This window comes from Aedes albopictus, chromosome 1 (genome assembly GCF_035046485.1).
Source record: "Aedes albopictus strain Foshan chromosome 1, AalbF5, whole genome shotgun sequence".
NCBI lineage: Eukaryota > Metazoa > Arthropoda > Insecta > Diptera > Culicidae > Aedes > Aedes albopictus.
The window spans coordinates 199,823,585-199,840,801 of record NC_085136.1 but is presented as its reverse complement, the minus strand read 5'-3'; the positions used below and the strand labels follow the sequence as shown (position 1 = coordinate 199,840,801).

General features: G+C 44.9%; 1 protein-coding gene across 1 annotated transcript in view; it reads right to left on the bottom strand.

The window, feature by feature from the left end:
• The window catches only part of LOC109423485 (scavenger receptor class B member 1), a 52,166-nt gene that overhangs the window by 4,905 nt on the left and 30,044 nt on the right, over positions 1-17,217 (bottom strand). Inside the window, exons 3-8 of the mRNA XM_019698456.3 lie at positions 2,625-2,716; positions 2,041-2,547; positions 1,580-1,854; positions 1,234-1,514; positions 1,051-1,169; positions 866-988 (exon numbers count right to left, since the gene is read on the bottom strand). Of these exons, the coding sequence (XP_019554001.1) occupies positions 866-988; positions 1,051-1,169; positions 1,234-1,514; positions 1,580-1,854; positions 2,041-2,547; positions 2,625-2,716 (1,397 nt within the window). The remainder of the gene's footprint in view (positions 1-865; positions 989-1,050; positions 1,170-1,233; positions 1,515-1,579; positions 1,855-2,040; positions 2,548-2,624; positions 2,717-17,217) is intronic.

The window sequence follows — 17,217 nt, the reverse complement described above, 5'->3', positions numbered from 1 at the left end:
ATTTGGTCAAATTTGCCCATTTACGGGCTCCTCCTGGCTACACAACTGGACCATTATCCGAAAGGCTTTGGATGTGATAATATTTCCAAATGTAAAATCCAACAAAAATAGTTTGGTCGAAATCCTCGGGGGACACTATAGTAACCTTCCCTTTTCGAATGAGTGTAATCAGTTTCGAAACTAAATTTCAGTAGAAATTCATAAATGAATTTACAGAAAGCATTGTTGTAGGAAACGTAGCAAGAATTTCTAGTGGTCATGCCAGAAGCATTCCTGCATGAATCCTTACAGAAATACCGAGAGGAATAACTGGAGAAATTCTTGGAAAAATCTCTGAAGGAACCACAGGAAGAAATTGGAAATTATGGAGAAACTCTTTGAGGAGTCTCATGAAGAATTGCAAGAGGAATCCCAGCAGGGTTTCAAGAAAAATATCTGGAGATATCCTTTGATAATTATTTCTGGGAGAAATTCCTGGGCTTATCACAGGAGACGTTCCTGGATGAACTGTAACGTCGCGCTACACATTCCCATTTTGAATAAGGCTTTTTAATGAAAATTCCATGTCAAACTCATCATATTTACAGCAAATTTTACAAGGAACTCCAATATGTTAAAATATTCGAGGTTCACGATATTATTTATGAGTTATTGTGGAAAATCTGAACAAAAAGGCGTCAAATCGTAGTAACGTAAAATGTAGATATGATAATCAATTACTCTAATCCTTGAGAATGATCCGATACGGATCAAAACGTCAGATTAAAAGATCTCAAGATTGTTCAAATCTCAAAATAGGACTGGCAAGTCAGAAAATTTTCAAAAATACACCAAGAACAGTCGTAATCAATCAACGGAAACTTACCATTTGAGCCCATATCAGCGGAATCACTGTTTTGTCCAGTGGTTTCAAATCCGATATGAATTTCACATTGGTTAGGAGATTAATCTGCACTCGAATGCTGGCCGTCATTGGAATTCCCAGTTGCTGCAATATATATCCAAGATGTTATCGGCATTCTGCCATAGATTTCAACGAAAATCACTTACTGGTTGCATGATGATGATTGCATCGTGTAACTCCTTCTTCGGACTCAATCCCTCGATGGCTTCGGATAACGCTGGATCGCCCTTGTAGAAATGAGGCAACGATACGGCTACTGGAATATCTGGAAAAGACGGCGAAGCCGTTTAGTTATTCTATTATTCTTTCAATATCACATTTATACTCACTATACCAACAGGGGCTAAGATCCCCCAATCCTTTCGGTAAACAATTTCCATTCCGACAATAGCACGACGTATAAGGATCATCAACCGAACTTTCGAACGCATTCTCCTGAATGGAAAACCAATAAGCCTTGATTCCGTCGTGCATACCTTCCCGTTCGAATGCAATAGGCAACGTTCGACAAAAAGCCTTCCGATAGACTTTGAAAATTTCCGTTTTGGAAATGTTCCGAGGGAACACAGTTCCATCGTAAGAACCTTGTAACGTGTTGCATGGGGTGTTCCTAAAAATTGATGTAACTTTTTATGCATTCACGTAAAAACGATTTCCACTTCGCTGAGAAATTACCTTCGCTCTGCGTCCCAGTGATCCTTCCCAACGTAGCCCCAGTGCGCTAGTCCAGGAGAACCATTCCACAGATCGATCGAGTAGTTACGAATGGGGTCGTCCGTTTCCTCGGCCTCCTCTTCGGCGGCAATCTGCAGCGCATCGCCCGCAAAGTACTCCTCCTCGACGGAGTCCAACTCTTCTTCGGAAACATCTGCCACTATTTTGGTTTTACGCAACTTTTGAACAGCTTCCGGCAGATTGATCGTAACGGTATCGAACCCATCGTCGAACATCTATTCCGAACGGGATTAGGGGGGAAATACGGTTAAACTGGCTATGGCATGGGTTAGAACGAGTGGTGTGATCGAGGGAAGAAGAGAAAGAGAACAGAGTTTCGGAATGAGAATCTAACATTGAAGGCGAAGAAATTGATTGATGTGATGATGGTTACTAAACGATAGCAGCAGTGAAAAACTTACGCGATCGAGAATACCAATCTTCTTGAAGTGAATGATGTTCGGAAGGAGTGTTGAAGCCACTTGAACTAGTGGATCCTCGTATCCCCAGAGAAGATCATGGACAGTAATGTTGAGGAACGGACTCATTCCAAGAGGTTTCAGAGCGGCAGCAACAGCAATAGAAGCCCACGCAGACATACGGTAAGCCGCACTGGCCACGCCCAAATACGCAATATTGGGAACAATTATTAGATCATGTCTAGGATCTCCAACCGATCGCTCAGGGACAAATACTTGCCGCCGGATAGGAGTGAAACTCAGAGTACCGTTTGCGTTGAAAGTTGAGTTGTGATTTTCCAGGAACTCCTGGTATACGTACGGCCCTAGTTCTTCCACCTTCATTTTTTCCTTTCCTCGCATGAATGCATCCGCATTAGTCACATTGAACACGTAAATGCTAATGAACACTTCCAGCGGTGGTTTCTTCCACAGCCTGTGCAAGTAAGAACCTTCATTCATACTCAGCATCTGGAACGATTCAGTATTGGTAATTAGAAATCATCTGAGAGGGGAATCCCCGATCGAGCCAGGATATCACCACTTACGTTGTTCACGACCAGATCAGTTGGATTAAGCACCACTATGACACAGCCCAGTACGATGAATAGCATGCCGAGAAATCCTAACCGGACGATCCCTGTAAAGAAAATAATGAACTTACATCAGATTTACTACCGCGAAAAGGGCGGAACAAATAGTCAGTGATCATGATCACGATCTCGTAAATCAAGACGAGCTGTTTATTGCTTTTGTCACGCCATCGCAATCGACGAAAAAGGTGCAGAACGCATGTACTCAATGTCACATTAGCGATCATTAAACCCTCTCCACCGCAACAAAGCGCCGTTTTGTTCATTCAAAAACCCGTTTTGTTTGGTATTTTGACCTGAGAGTACGACCGGTACTCTAACCTTTTCACGCCCTGCGGAGCAATTCAACTCTTCTTGTGCGCAAAAGGTACACGCACCTATAACCTCGAAAGTACAGCAACGCATCTCTTTTGGTTTGTATCGAATTGTCCTGCAGTGCCATGTCCCATCACTGCCTACACGGTTGGCAGGCGCCAGCGGGGATTTCCTCCCAAGACAATGCGTGATCATAAATTAATCTTGTTAGTACCTATAGGTATGCGAGTTAATTACAATGTTCAAGCGAGTGCAACGCAATCTAGGCGGAAGAGTTCCTCAGTCAGTCATGATGCCGCGCCGCGCCGCCTAACAACGACCTATGATCTGAGAGCAAATTAGCCGGCTCAGCGATCGGTTGATCGCGGTCGCGTGCAACCATAAACAATGTTACGTCACAGAAGATCTCTCGCTGCGCTGCTGAAGTTCTCTCGGAGATTTTTTTTTTCTTGCTTCTACATCACCGCGAACAAGTCCGCATCGTGCAAAACGTGCTCTTCGAATGTAAATAAACAAATCGGTTTACTGGGAGGTTGCACCTCACGTGCTGTTCAGTGATCATATGGGACTCGATACGCGAAAGAGAGGTGCAAGGAAAGCTTCATTATCTACCGTATGCTTCGCTGTCCAGTACCCAGTGCATATCTACAGGTCGTGGTCAAGGATTCCATGCGTCAGAGTTGACAACTAAATCTGCGGCATTTATACGGGCAAGTAGCTGTTCGAGCAAAACGTTTCAATTATGGCAGGTCATAACATAAATGATGCATAAAGGAAATTGCTTGGTGGTGAACAGGCTTACCGCTTGAAAATCTGTATTCTGTCAGAACGTGGAACACTTAGTCCACAGTGCGGTGAACATAAATTAACGGCAGAGGCTATCAGTTGGTAAGCCTTGAATTCATTTCACAGGTCTTTGCATTTTCGCAAGTCATCCTCAGTTGCGATTGGTGGCTAGGTACTCGGAGAGCTTTTTAGAATTTAGTCACTGAATGATGGTGACTTCTAATGATGATGAACCTGTTTAGCTTGTAGATGATTTTTTCATTCTAAAGCATTTGAGGATCACCATTTTGTCATATGCTAGGTTACCTTAGCTTAGGACTGTGATAAAATGCTCTACGGCTCGAGCTACACGGCCGAAATCTGCAGGAGAGGCACGACCCATTGCATTGAGAGCAAAAAGCGCCTGACAAGGAACGGTGGATTGTCGAGGAAGAATGGGACGGACAGACCAAGCACCTAATCCATTTACAAAGCGCTTAAGAGACAAGGAAACCTTAGGAAACCAAGCCCTCAAATGGCAGCGCGCGTGGGACAGCTCCATCAAAGAAAGATGGACTCATAGGTTGATCCCAAAAGTAGATGGTTGGGTTAACAGACGCCATGGGGAAGTAACATTCCTCCTGGCCATGGTTGCTTCCAACAGTATCTAGATCGTTTCGGCAATGCAGGTTACACAACTAAACCTGAACCACTGTAGAGCCGCACAACAGTTGCTGTTATAGTCAGTCTTGGAGTCAAGTATAGACATTGCCCTACTAGCAGATTTTTACCGTATTCCTATACCGATAACACGAACAGAGTGGCGGATAACGTCAGGCTAGGCTATGCTAGATTCACTATCAAGCGCACTACTTGGATTGAGTCCCGTACGGTAATCGGTGGAGGCTTTAAAGCCTGGGCAATTGAGTGGGGCGATTCGATATAAATGGTGGAACGCGGAGGAAGACGGCCGCAGCCGAGAATCATTGACAGCCATCGGGGATGGCTGATCTTGGGCTTCGCATTTGTGGAGCAATTGCTTATTAAGGGTAACAGCGACAATCTAACCGGAACCCTAATGCGTGCATGCGACACTGAAATTCCAAGACGACCTCTCCCCAAGAATGGACGCAAATCGGTATACTGGTGGTGTCCAGAAATCGCAGAACTTAGCCCATTCTGTCTCAGAGCTAGGTGGAGGTTGCAAAGAGCTCGCACCGATGAGGGTAGAATGGAGCGAAGTGAGGCCTACAGGGTAGCTGAACTAACATGCTGGCGCTTAGCCAGTTTCCCGAGTGGTCCTCGCCACTCCCTTTGTCCTCGGAAGGCGGGCAAGGTCAACCCCGCCCGCGCCCAACTGCTTTGCAGACATCATGAACTGATGCCCACGTGCAACACGATCTGACCTGCTGAAGGCAAGGGTATCACTACCCTTCAGGCCCTATCAGCTGCACCAGAAGGTTGCTGACAGCAGGGTCTCCACCTGTCCCGACCCTTGCCGGGGACCCCTTTCCAACCACGGGCTCGGATCCAACCCAGTAGGCCGACGCCGCGACAACACCGCTACCGGGACTTCCTCTCCGCGGCCACTTAATCGATGTAAGGTCAATCTCGACCGCAGGACACCGGTATGACCTACGAAGCTGACTCCGAACCCCTGGACCACCTCTTGTACTGCATCTGAACTAGCCATTCTCCGAGTCCACGCGCCACCTCCTCTGTAGCTTCCAGACGATATGGGTGATAGCCGTTGAAACGGCGTTCCAGCCAAAGTCATCCCTACACATTCTCTGGACCAAGTTGTCCGGGTTTTTTGTCCTCCCCGCATGAAGCAAGCATGCGGTCACGAATTGTGCGAAAACGCGGGCACACGAACAAAACGTGTTCCGCCGTTTCCTCTAAACCATTGCACACTGGGCATTCGGGAGAATCCGCATGCCCGAAACGGTGTAGATACTGACGGAAGCAACCATGACCTGTGTCAGGTGGAATGTAACTTCCCCATGGCGCCTATTAATCCAACTATCTACCCTCGGTATCAACCTATGGGTCCACCTTCCTTTGGTGGAACTGTCCCACGCGCGCTGCCATTTGACCATAGAGGCCATCCTGGCAGTCCTGCGTATGCCTCTTGTGCCGCGCATTTTGAAGCACTCCATGTCCTCACTGATAAGAATGCTGATAGGCACCATACCAGTAATGACGCAGAGAGCGTCGTGTGACACGGTACGGTATGTGCTCGCAACCCTCAGGCACATAAGCCTGTAAGTACTTTCCATCTTCCGTCGGTAGCATTTAGCACTTAGCGCGGTGCCCCACGCCGGGCCGCCATACCTAAGTATGGACGTAGCAACACTAGCCAGGAGCTTGCGCTTACTGGCGTACACCGCAGAGCTATTGGACATCATCCGGGACAGTGCCGCAATAGCTGTGGAGGCTCTTTTACAGGCATAATCGACGTGGCTACCGAAAGTAAGCTTATCGTCGATCATCACGCCCAAGTGTTTGACGGAGCGCTTTGGCAGGATAGTGCACTCTCCTACACTGATCTCCGTCTGCTGCTCCGACTTCAGGTTATTAACAACCGTCACCTCTGTCTTGTGGTGAGTCAGCTCCAGTTTCCTGGACCGCATCCACGCCTCCACAACCTTAATCGAGTGGTTGGTAGTCAACTTTACCTCCTCGATCGATTCACCGTAGACTTCGAGCGTAATGTCGTCGGCAAATCCGACAATCACCACTCCCACTGGGTACTCTAACCTCAACACCTCGTCGTACATGACATTCCATAACACCGGACCCAGGATGGAACCTTGCGGGACTCCTGAGGTTATGTGAAAGCACTTCCCACCCACCTCCGTGTCGTAGACTAGTACACGATTCTGAAAGTAACTTCCGAGAATCTTGTACAGGTACTCCGGTATCCCCAGACGCAAGAGCGCATCGGCATTAGCTATTAAATGCATTCCTTACATCCAGAGTCACTACCGCGCAAAAGCGAATTCCCCTCCTCTTAGGCTCGAGTGCTCTCTCGGCGGTTTTAATAACCGACAAGATAGCGTCTACGGTGAACCTCCCCTTCTGGAAGCCGTACTGGTTGCTCGAAAGACCATTTTCGCCCTCGGTGAACCTCAACATTCTATTGAGGATGATCTTTTCGAGCACCTTCCCCGCCGTGTCAATCAAGCATATTGGTCTATATGCCGACGGGTCTCCGGGTGGTTTCCCCGCCTTTGTCAGTAGTACCAGGCTCTGCCTCTTCCAAGCTTCTGGGAAAACTCCCTCGTCCTGGCATTTCTGCATAGCAGACCCGAACACCTCGGGAGCCTCTGCAATAGCTACTTTTAAGGCCAGGTGGACACCGCCGGGAAGCTGTTGAAGCGGAATATTCTGTCGCCGCTGACGGTCTATACCGAGAGGCCAGATGACTCTGGGCTCTTGGACAAGCAGTTCGGCTTCGGGAAGGGTTGATCGACGGTGGACGCTATTAGGTCGATGACCGAGATAGCGCTATGAGAGAAGCGAAGAGGAATCCACCACTGCACGGTTGTGCAGTAGGTAAACGTGGAAAACATCACCGAGGAGTCCCGGATAGCCTATGCCGGATACTGGAGAGCTATGTCCAAAACAGGGTGCCCCTCTACGACACCAAAGAAGATAGGAGTTATAACATCACCGCGAAGGAACTACACACTACAGGGGTCAATCCTGGGCCCGGTATAAGGGACGCGGCGTATTGAGACTCATGCTACCCCCAGGCGTAAAGCTGGTTGGGGAGGGAGAAGAGAGGACAAATTAAGGCGGTAGCAGGTAGAACGCTTTCCAAGAAGAGTGAGTATGCACGCACACCCCCCCCCCCCCCCATCCCCGCCCCCTCTTCCCCTTTCTCGAATTTATCCCTAACGGGTGTACATCGAAGCAATGGAAGAGAAAGAACTTCAACTTCGAACTACTTAGGGAACAACCTCTCGGGAAGAAGGTCTCCTCATTATAGGTATTAAAAAGAGGACAACTGCTTCGGACGATCTTTGACGGTGTGCATAAGAAGTATGGCGGCGAAGGATGAAGTACAAGCTTGCTGCATTCCTAGGCAAACCCAGCATCCAGAAGGTGTCACAGCTGATAGGTTACGATAGTTAGATTATGACGTGAACTATTGATTCAGTTCAATGTGTATAAGATGTGATATTGAATAATTGATCGAGAGCCTAAATCGTGAACATAAAAACAAGGAAAAAATCAAGCAAATCTAGCAACGTTTGATTGTTGTATGTTAGACCGTTATGATTCACAAAAAGCAACACTAGAAATAAAAGCTCAATGAACTTTTGTGCTAACAAAAAACGTAAACAACAACCTGATATATTACAGTCCCCTTCAGAATAATCACTTTTTACTGTATGTGACAGGTAGGTATGCGGTTTCAAAACGCCACAATTTCCTGCTTCCTAATACGTGCTCATCAACCGCAAACACCCACCAAAATAGACAGAAAAAAATCTGCAAATTGATCACCCTCCATAACGGTATCTTTCGGGGTTGTCACGCGTTGTTTACCGTAACAGCATCCACTAATGGCGGAAGAACCAACACCGCCAATTATCCACCGGATCCAGTGCGAAAAACCGCACCTGACATTGAACTTGGACCGGTCGCGCGCAGATTAAATCGATCCCACACCGCCGCCGCACCGCGCGCGCTGCCACCTGCTGAGATGGTGGTGCAATATGTATGTGTATACAATGTACGCCTCTCTACCCATGAGTGGAATTGCGCTGTCAACGTACTTATTCATCTTCGCGGCGGCATGCCGCGACGGTGGCTGATATTTATCACTCCTCTCGATGACAAGCACGACGACTGAGCTGGGGAACCTGCGGTGACTCAGTAATGCTAAGCTTTCCGAAAGTTGATATGATCGTTGTTGTCGAATGACAGATTAGCAAATAAAAGCAAATGCCGGTTGGAATACCAAATACCATGGCCTGACGGCGCCACTGTCCAACGTATGGAGCTCAACTAGTAAAAGACGTCACGTCGTCAATCCAGCCCCAGTCAGTGGTACCTACACAGGATCTTTAAACGCGCCGTCGTCGTCGATCCATTAGGCTTCCTAACATTTAGAGTAAATAAATTCGTCGCAAACCTGACAGCTTCATGAACGTGTGATATGTTGTACCTTATGGGCGTTGCTTTGGGCTCGACCAGATTTCTCTTTCTTATCAGCAAACCAAACCAGCGTGGTAACAGCTAAGCGCTACCCGTGTTTGCTTTTAATACGTCAACGCATTTGTCTAATTATGGGTTAATTGGTGATTCACCCCTGAGACAACAACGATGGCAAGCGGGTTTTCCACTTGCTTCGAGTGCATAGTTGTAAAACTTGCAGTTATCCTTCGCGGTACGCTTTCCTGATACATTAGAATTGGAATTGTGCCCCGTTCATAAGTGTTTGTAGCGCGAGCCGCGAACCGTTAGAGTAACTAACTTGGGCGGATCTACACCCATTTCTAAGCGGGTTATTCATGAGGTCTTACTGTAAAGCTGTTACGCAATCACACGAATATAAACCAGTGGAAAATTTTCCAAGAATCCGCAAACATCGCCTCAGAGTATTGTGAAAAGAATGAAATCGATTGATCTCCAGATTCGGTTACCGTACGGTAACACGCCATCAATGAGAATGCGGAGGGGCTTGCTCGCGCGAATAGGTGATGTAATGACGTGGCTACGTACCTAGGTAGTGCCTGTCTGCCTACCTACTTATTGTTGTTTACGCTACTGCAGCCAGAGGCACGCAGTAGACAGCACGTATACTTAGTTAGAACACCGGGTTAGTGAACGGCATCGCTAGGCTAGGTGATCCAGATTAAGTTGGGAGGGTCAACCTGTACTGAACTTTGAATAGATTGCACAAATTAGATCGCCACGCCGGTCGAAGATAGTGAGCGATTTCAATCAACACAGAATTTTATTTGAATGTCCTGTGAAGTAGTGAATATACTTTACTATTTCAACACGTTTATTTTGCTTAGGATACCGATTTTAAGATCATAAAAATCACAAAGGTTTTGAATAAAAGCTTCAGGAAGACTCGATGGTCCCTCGGTTGACGCTGTTAAACGCATTCTTTACGACCTGCGAGACGACCGCGCAATTACGGATTCCCGTTCGCTTCGTTTGGAGCGCTATCTCGACCGTTTTGGTTACAGCTCTAATAGCGTCCACCGTCGATTGCGTCTTCCGGAACCCGAATTGGTTATCCGAAAGTCCAGAGTCATCTGGTTTCGCGGTATAGATCATCTACTTTGACAGAATGATCCGTTCCAGCAATTTCCCGGCGGTGTCCAAAAGACAGTTAGGTCTGTATGCTGACGGGTCGCCAGGTTGCTTCCCGAGTTTGGGAAGTAGAACCAATCTTTGCCTTTTTCACCTCTCCGGAAATTCGCCTCTGTCTAGGCACATCTGCATGGCCATACTGAACATGTCAGGACAAGCCTCGATGGCCGTCTTGTTGGCTACTGTAGGGATACCGTCCAGACCCGGAGCCCCCGTTCAACTTAAACGACTTAGGTGTAATATCTAGCTCATCGTTCGTCACCAAGGTGATCTCGCTTTGGTCGGTTTCCACGATCTTCTGCAACATCTCGAGGGAGCGTTTTGCTGACGTGCCCTTCATTTTGGCCATGACTACTCTGTATACATCATCCCAAGGGGTCGCGTTGACTGCCTGGCAGAGGTTTTCGAAGCACGCCCGCTTACGCGCCTTAATCTTTTTGTTCAAGTGCCAGTTTAGCCGCCCTGTAGACCTCACTTCGCTCCATTCTACCTTCATCGGTGCGAGTTCTTTGCATACTCCGTCTGGCTCTTAGGCAGGATGCGCGGAGTTCTGCAATTTCTGGACACCACCAGTATACCGGTTTGCGTCCATTTCCGGGTAGGAATCGCCTTGGCATTGCGGCGTCTTATGCATGGCTTAGGGCCCATATAGCCGAGGCGGTAAACGCACGGGTATTCAGCATGACCATGTTGAGGGTGACGGGTTCGATTCCCGGTCGGTCCAGGATCTTTTCGTAAAGGAAATTTCCTTGACTTCCCAAGTAACAATTTCAATTCCTTTTAGATTTGAATATTTTTATGGAAGCTTTATCACAGCATGACCAATTCGTGGAACATTTGTAATTGTTTTTATCAAGAGAAAACAATCTTCGTTCGTTTGCGGTTTTCAAGTTGTCCTCAAGTTAGTTTTGAAATTCGCGCATAAAACAACTGGATTCACAAGAGCATAATAAGTTTTAAGACGTATTTGAAGTAATTTTTATCACATTGCATCAACATATTTTATTAAAAGTTTATGCTTCGTTTATTCAAGAGCATTTCATCTGACTAATCCTCCTTTAAAAACGTCTTGAAACCTTCTATTCTTGAGCTAGAGCCATTACTCTGGAACAAGAACTATGCGAAATAAGACAACGTACTATTTTATCAACCCAAATAATGAATGCAACAAATTGGTTGAAAAATCACGTTCTCATGCAAATATAAACACTTTTGCTCACTGATAATTTAGCTATTCTGGTTCTTAAAAGTAACCATATCAACGAAATAATGATTTTACAGCCAATCAAAAACGCGAGTAGCTGGCTGCTGTCGTCCTGCCTTCAACCAGTTATTCACACAGGCCACAAATATACGAATCGAAAATTAAACGGATACTTACTGTGACTCTTCTCATGCTCATGCTAAATAGTGTTATTTTAGTAAGTTGCACTTAATTATTTAACGCAAAAACACCCAAAACTATAATATAATTACGTGAAATGTACAGAAACAACTTTCTAGCTCCAAAAAGGTAAACAAACAATTGTCAAGGACCGTTACTCTTGAATAAAACGAATAAGTTTCATTTAAGACGAACAAATCTGCCTTAAGATCATCACTAGTAAAAACAATCTTCAATAAATGCTGTAGATTTCATGCAAGGCAACTTGGTTCCATCATTGTTTTGAGATGGTTTGGATTAAAGGTAATAACAATTGATGGCGGCTGCATGAGTTTTGTTCGCTTGGAACGGCAGCCATGTTTAGAAAGAATTGAAAAAGTGGCGTAGCCTTTTGTTTTTATAGGAAATTCATGTCTTCGTATATTAATGATTGATATTTATTTTGAGGCGCTTTGTTATTTTTGTATGTTTTGGGTGGCATATCAACGAAAAAGTGGATATGGCACGGAATTTTGTGATTCCCTGTCATCAATGATCTGTCAGGCAATTTAAATATTTTATCCATTTCAATTTGATGAAAATTAATTCGTAGTTCAATTAACATTTCATCTATGAAAAAAAAACTAGTTCGCATCTGCGTAATGCTTAGGTAAAAGATTTCATTTATTATGCACTTTTAGCAACTTGGGGAAGATAGCTAAAAGATCAACATGCCTCAAGCTATTCTTGATAAAATTTTATGAAGTTCTTATAATCAATCATCAGTACAACTTCATAAATACAACTAGTTTCAAAGCAGTCTTCAAAAGCAGCCTTGGAGATCTCCTGAAGAGTGGGCCAGATTCGTCTTATGGATATTTTATGCCTATTTTATCTCAGATTTACAGAACAAAGAGCTTTATTGCCAAGTTTTATTATTCTATCTTAGAAATTACTTCAGGATTGCCACAAAAGTATAATTGTTACTTGGGTTCCTTGGGCATAAAGTATCTTCGTGCCTGCCACACGATATACGCATGCAAAATGGTCATTGGCAGAGGAAGCTCTCAGTTAATAACTGTGGAAGTGCTCATAGAACACTAAGCTGAGATGCAGGCTTTGTCCCAATGAGGACGTTACGCCAAGAAGAGAGAGAGAGAGAGAGAGAGAGAGAGAGAGAGAAGGGGTTCCGACTAGATCATCGCTGGATGGATCGTCGGTGTTACCTTCCATAAACAATCGCTCCACAAATGCCGGCTCATCGAATCGCGAGGTCAGCCGTCCTTGATGATGATCGATAACCTTCGGCTGTAGCCGTCCTCCTCCATATTCTACCCTGTATCGAATCTTCGCCAGATGATCGCTGTGCTATTCAGTTGAAGGTTATTCTATCGCATACGTTCGTGACATCCACGTCCAGTCTAGCCATAGCTTCGAGTAGAGCCCAGCCTCCTACGTTAGTTAAGCGGATTCCCCACTCAATCGCCCAGGCCTTGAAGTGTCCTCCGATGACCTGGGAGGGACATAAAAATTGCAATAGTGAACCCCGTTGATCTTCACTCCTAAATCAAGTGCAATCCGACGGCTCGAGGAAGCTGTGCTTTTAAAACCGCAAACAAGTCAGCAAAGTGCTGAAGAGTCAAAAAGAGATATTCGTGCAAACCTAGATCCATCGCAGTTCGCTGTAAATGACATCCGTTGTCTTGAAAACGGAGAAGTCGAGGTCAGTTTTGAGAATAGTGACATTGCGTTGAAAATGCAACGAGTCCCTAATGACAATCTAGGGGTGGCGGGGGTAAAGTGACAGGTGGGGTAAAATGGACAGGATAGAATTTCATGACTTTTATTGTTGACATGTTCAAAATGCTTAGGTTGTCCACTTTTCCCACACAACCCCTATATTAGTTTGCGGAAAGCGATCCGCCCCAGAGTGAACATTTCTGGTATTTCAGAAGACTTCGCCAAATTGAGTCCCTGAATCCGATATTGTTGTCCAAAATGTGCTGAACCGTATGAGGCACATAAGTGTACGTTAGACATGTGCGCTGACTGTGTTTTGCTTGGTGGCGTCGTGAGGGCCATTTTTGGCCGGCGGCGGCGGCGGTGGCGTGAATCGGCGTGGCCAAAATTTCAACATTTGAAAAGCAAACAAATTGTCATTACGCTCTACAATTTGTAGACTAGAATTTTTCATTACCATTGATTACATAAAATATTACGTTTTAAGGAACTGCGGCAGGAATCCCCGCAGGAATTCTAATAAGAATTAGAAATTAGAAAATAATAATAATAATATCAAATAATATAATAAAAAGTCTAATAAAATATCAGGAGAAATCCCCGAAAGAATTCTAAAATTAACTCAAGAAAAAATCCACGAAGGAATTCCAGGAAGAATCCATGACAGAAAATCAAGAGGAACCCCCGAAATAAGAAAGTTCAGAAGGAATTCTGAGAGCAATTCGAGAAGAAATCCCCAAAGGATTTCTAGGAAAAAGTATGGAAAAATATCAAGGAGGAATCCTCGAAAAAAAAATCCAGGAAAAACCCCAGAAAGAACACTAGAAAGAAACCCCGAAGGAGCTTTAGGAAGAATCCTCGAAACAATTGCAGAAGGAATCCTTGAAAGAGTTTCAGGACAAGCCCCCGAGGGAATCCCAAAATAATTGCCCGAAATAATTGTTTGTAGGTGAATTCTCCGAAGGAGTTTGAGGAGGAATCTCCGAAGGAAGTCTGGGAGGAATCTCTGAAGGAATTCCAGAAAAATTTCCGAAGGAAATCCAGGACGAATTCCTGAAGGAGAAATCCCCGAACAAACAACAGAACAAATCCCTGCAGGAATCCCAGGGGTATTCCAGAAATTCCAGAAGGGATCCTCGAAGGAACATCAGGATGAATCCCTGAGGAAATTCCGAATCCCCGAACGAATTCCAAAATAAATTTCTGAAGGAATTTTAGGAGGAACCTCCGAAGGAATTGAAAGAGGAATCACAAAAGGAATTCCAGGAGAAAACTCCGAAGGAATTTAAAAAGGAATCCACGACGGAATATCAAGAGGAATCCCCGAAAGAATTTCAAAAGGAATCCTCGGAGAAAGCCCAGAAGGAATCCCCAAAAGAATTCCAGAAAGAAAAAATCAAAGGAATTCGAGAAGAAATCCCCAAAGGACTTCTAGGAGGAACCATCGAAAAATAGCCAGGAGAAATCCTCCTAGGAATTTCAAGAAATTTCAGGAGAAATTTTAGGAGGAATTCCCGAAGGAATATCAGGATGCATCTCCAAAGGAGTTCTAGGAACAATCCTCGTAGGAACTTCACCCCTGAAATAACTCTAGGAGGAATCCCCGTAGTCCAAGAGGAAATCCCGAAAGAATTCCAGCAGTAATCCACAAGGAAATTCCAGCAGGAATCTCGAAAGAAGGAATCTCCGACGGAATTCTAGGAAGCATCTCCGAAGGAATTCTAGGAGGAATCTTTAAAAGAATTCCAGGACGCGTCGAATATCCGAAGAAATTCCAGAAGCAGTCCCCGCATGAAGACTAGAAGGAATCCCTGAATGAGGTCCAGAAGGAATACTCGACGGGATTTCAGAAGGGATTCCAAAAGGAATTCCAGGAGAAATCCCCGAAGAAATTACACAAGAAATCTCTATAAGAATCCTAAGGGAAACACCAGAATGAATTCTGTGAGGAATCTCCAAAGGATTTCCAAGCGGAATACTCGAAGGATTTTCAAGACAACACCCCGAAAGAACTCCAAGAGGAATCCCCATAGGAAGTCTGGTAGAAATCTCCGAAGGAACAATTACAGGAAGAAACCCCGAAGGAAGTTCAGGAGGAATCTCCGAATGAATTCTAGAATAAATCACCGAAGGAATTCCAGAAGGAAAACACGAGGAAATTCCAAAGGGGACTCCTGGAGAAACTCCACGAGGAATCCTTGAAAAAAATCAATAGGAATCGTCACGGAAACCCGAAGGAAGTCCAGAAAGAATCTCTGAAGGAAGTAGTCTAGTAGAAATTCTGGGGAAATTCTCGCAAGAATTACGGGTGAAACCTCCGAGGGATTTCCAGGCGGAATCCTGGAAGGATTTTCAGCGAAATCGTCCAAAAGGAATCTTTCCGGATAGGGGGAAGGATTTGCAGGAAGTATCCCCGAAAGAATTCCTTGAGGAAATCCAGAATGAAAACCTGGAAGAATTCGTGTAGAAACTCCATGAAAGGTCCCTCAAGAATACCATTGAGATATGCCTGATTATAATTCTAAGCAAATTATTGAAGGAACTCCTACAAGATTTTCTGAAGTGAGAATTTCTAAATCAGCTTCTGGAGAAATCTCTTATGTAGCTCCTGGAGGCATCCGTGAGCCCTTCTGGGAATATCTCTAAAAGAACCCCAGGAGCGATCCCTGGGAGAATACCTAAAGGTTCTTCTTGAGTAATCCCCCAAGGATTATCCTGAAGAAATCTTAGAAAGAACACTTATATACGAATCCCCAAAAAGCTTCCCTGATTTCTCCTGGAGGTATCCTAGGATCCTCCAGCAAGATTCTCAGAAGAAACTCTAAAGAATCCCCAAGGAAATTCAGGAGGAATCTTTGATTAAACATCTATAAAAATCCCTGAAACTCCTGGTGGAATCACTGAAGGAACTCCTGCACTAATTTCTGTAAGAAATTCAGAAAAAAAATACCCGCAGGAACTCCTAGACTAATTTCTAAAGACCTCCTGTAGGAACTCCTGAAAGAACTTCTTATGCAATTCTTTATGGATCTCCAGGAGGCATCCATGAGTGCTCCAGAAAGAATATCTGAAGGGACTTCTGGAAGGATACCTGAGCGAACTCCTGCTGAAATAGCTTAGGGAACTTCTGAAGGAACTCCTAATGAACACCTGAAGGTATCCCTGAATCTTGCAGCTGTTGAAGAGATCCCTGAACGAATTCCAGGAGAGATCACCGAAGGAGCTTCTGGAGCAATCCTTGAAAGAACTACTATACTGCATGAACCCTCCAAGGAATTCATGAATTAATTTCTGGAGGAACTACTGTACCTGAAGGAACTTCTAGAGAAATCCCTAATAGAATTCCTGAAATTTGTTATGAGGCATCTCGAAGGAATTCCAAAAGGAATCTCCGATGGAATTTCAGGAAAGATCCTTGAAGAAACTCCAGGAGGGATGCTAGAAGGAATTCCCGTAGGACCCCTTGAAGAAACTCCTGGAGTGATCCCTAAAGGATGTTCAACCAGGGAAGTTTTTCGGCTTCGCAGTCATCAAACGCAATCACTGCGTGCAATGACTGCGAAGCCGAAAAACTTCCCTGGTTATACAGAGTTTTCAGTCGATAGCGCTCTACGATTCCATAAAGGATGTTCTTGAGCGATCCCTACAGAACGTAAGAAGAAACCCCTTGTTGGGATTCTAGAGGGATTCCTGAAGGATCTTCTGGAGGAATCTCTGAGGAAGCTCCTGAACTACCCAAGCAACACACATGTTATATTAAAGTTACGACAGCGCAAGTTTTGGTTGTATAGAAGTTAATTTTACGTAATTCTAACATCGTGTTAAAATAACGTCAAATAAACTTCTATACAGCCAAAACTTGCGCTGTCGTGACTAATATATAACATGTGTGTTGCTTGGGTAGTTCCTAAAGAAACACCTGTATGAATTCCTGAAGGAACTTCAGAAGAAATCCCTTAAGGAGATCTCAGACTAATCTCTAAAGGACCTCCTATGGGAATCCCTGAAGAATTTTTTGGATGAATC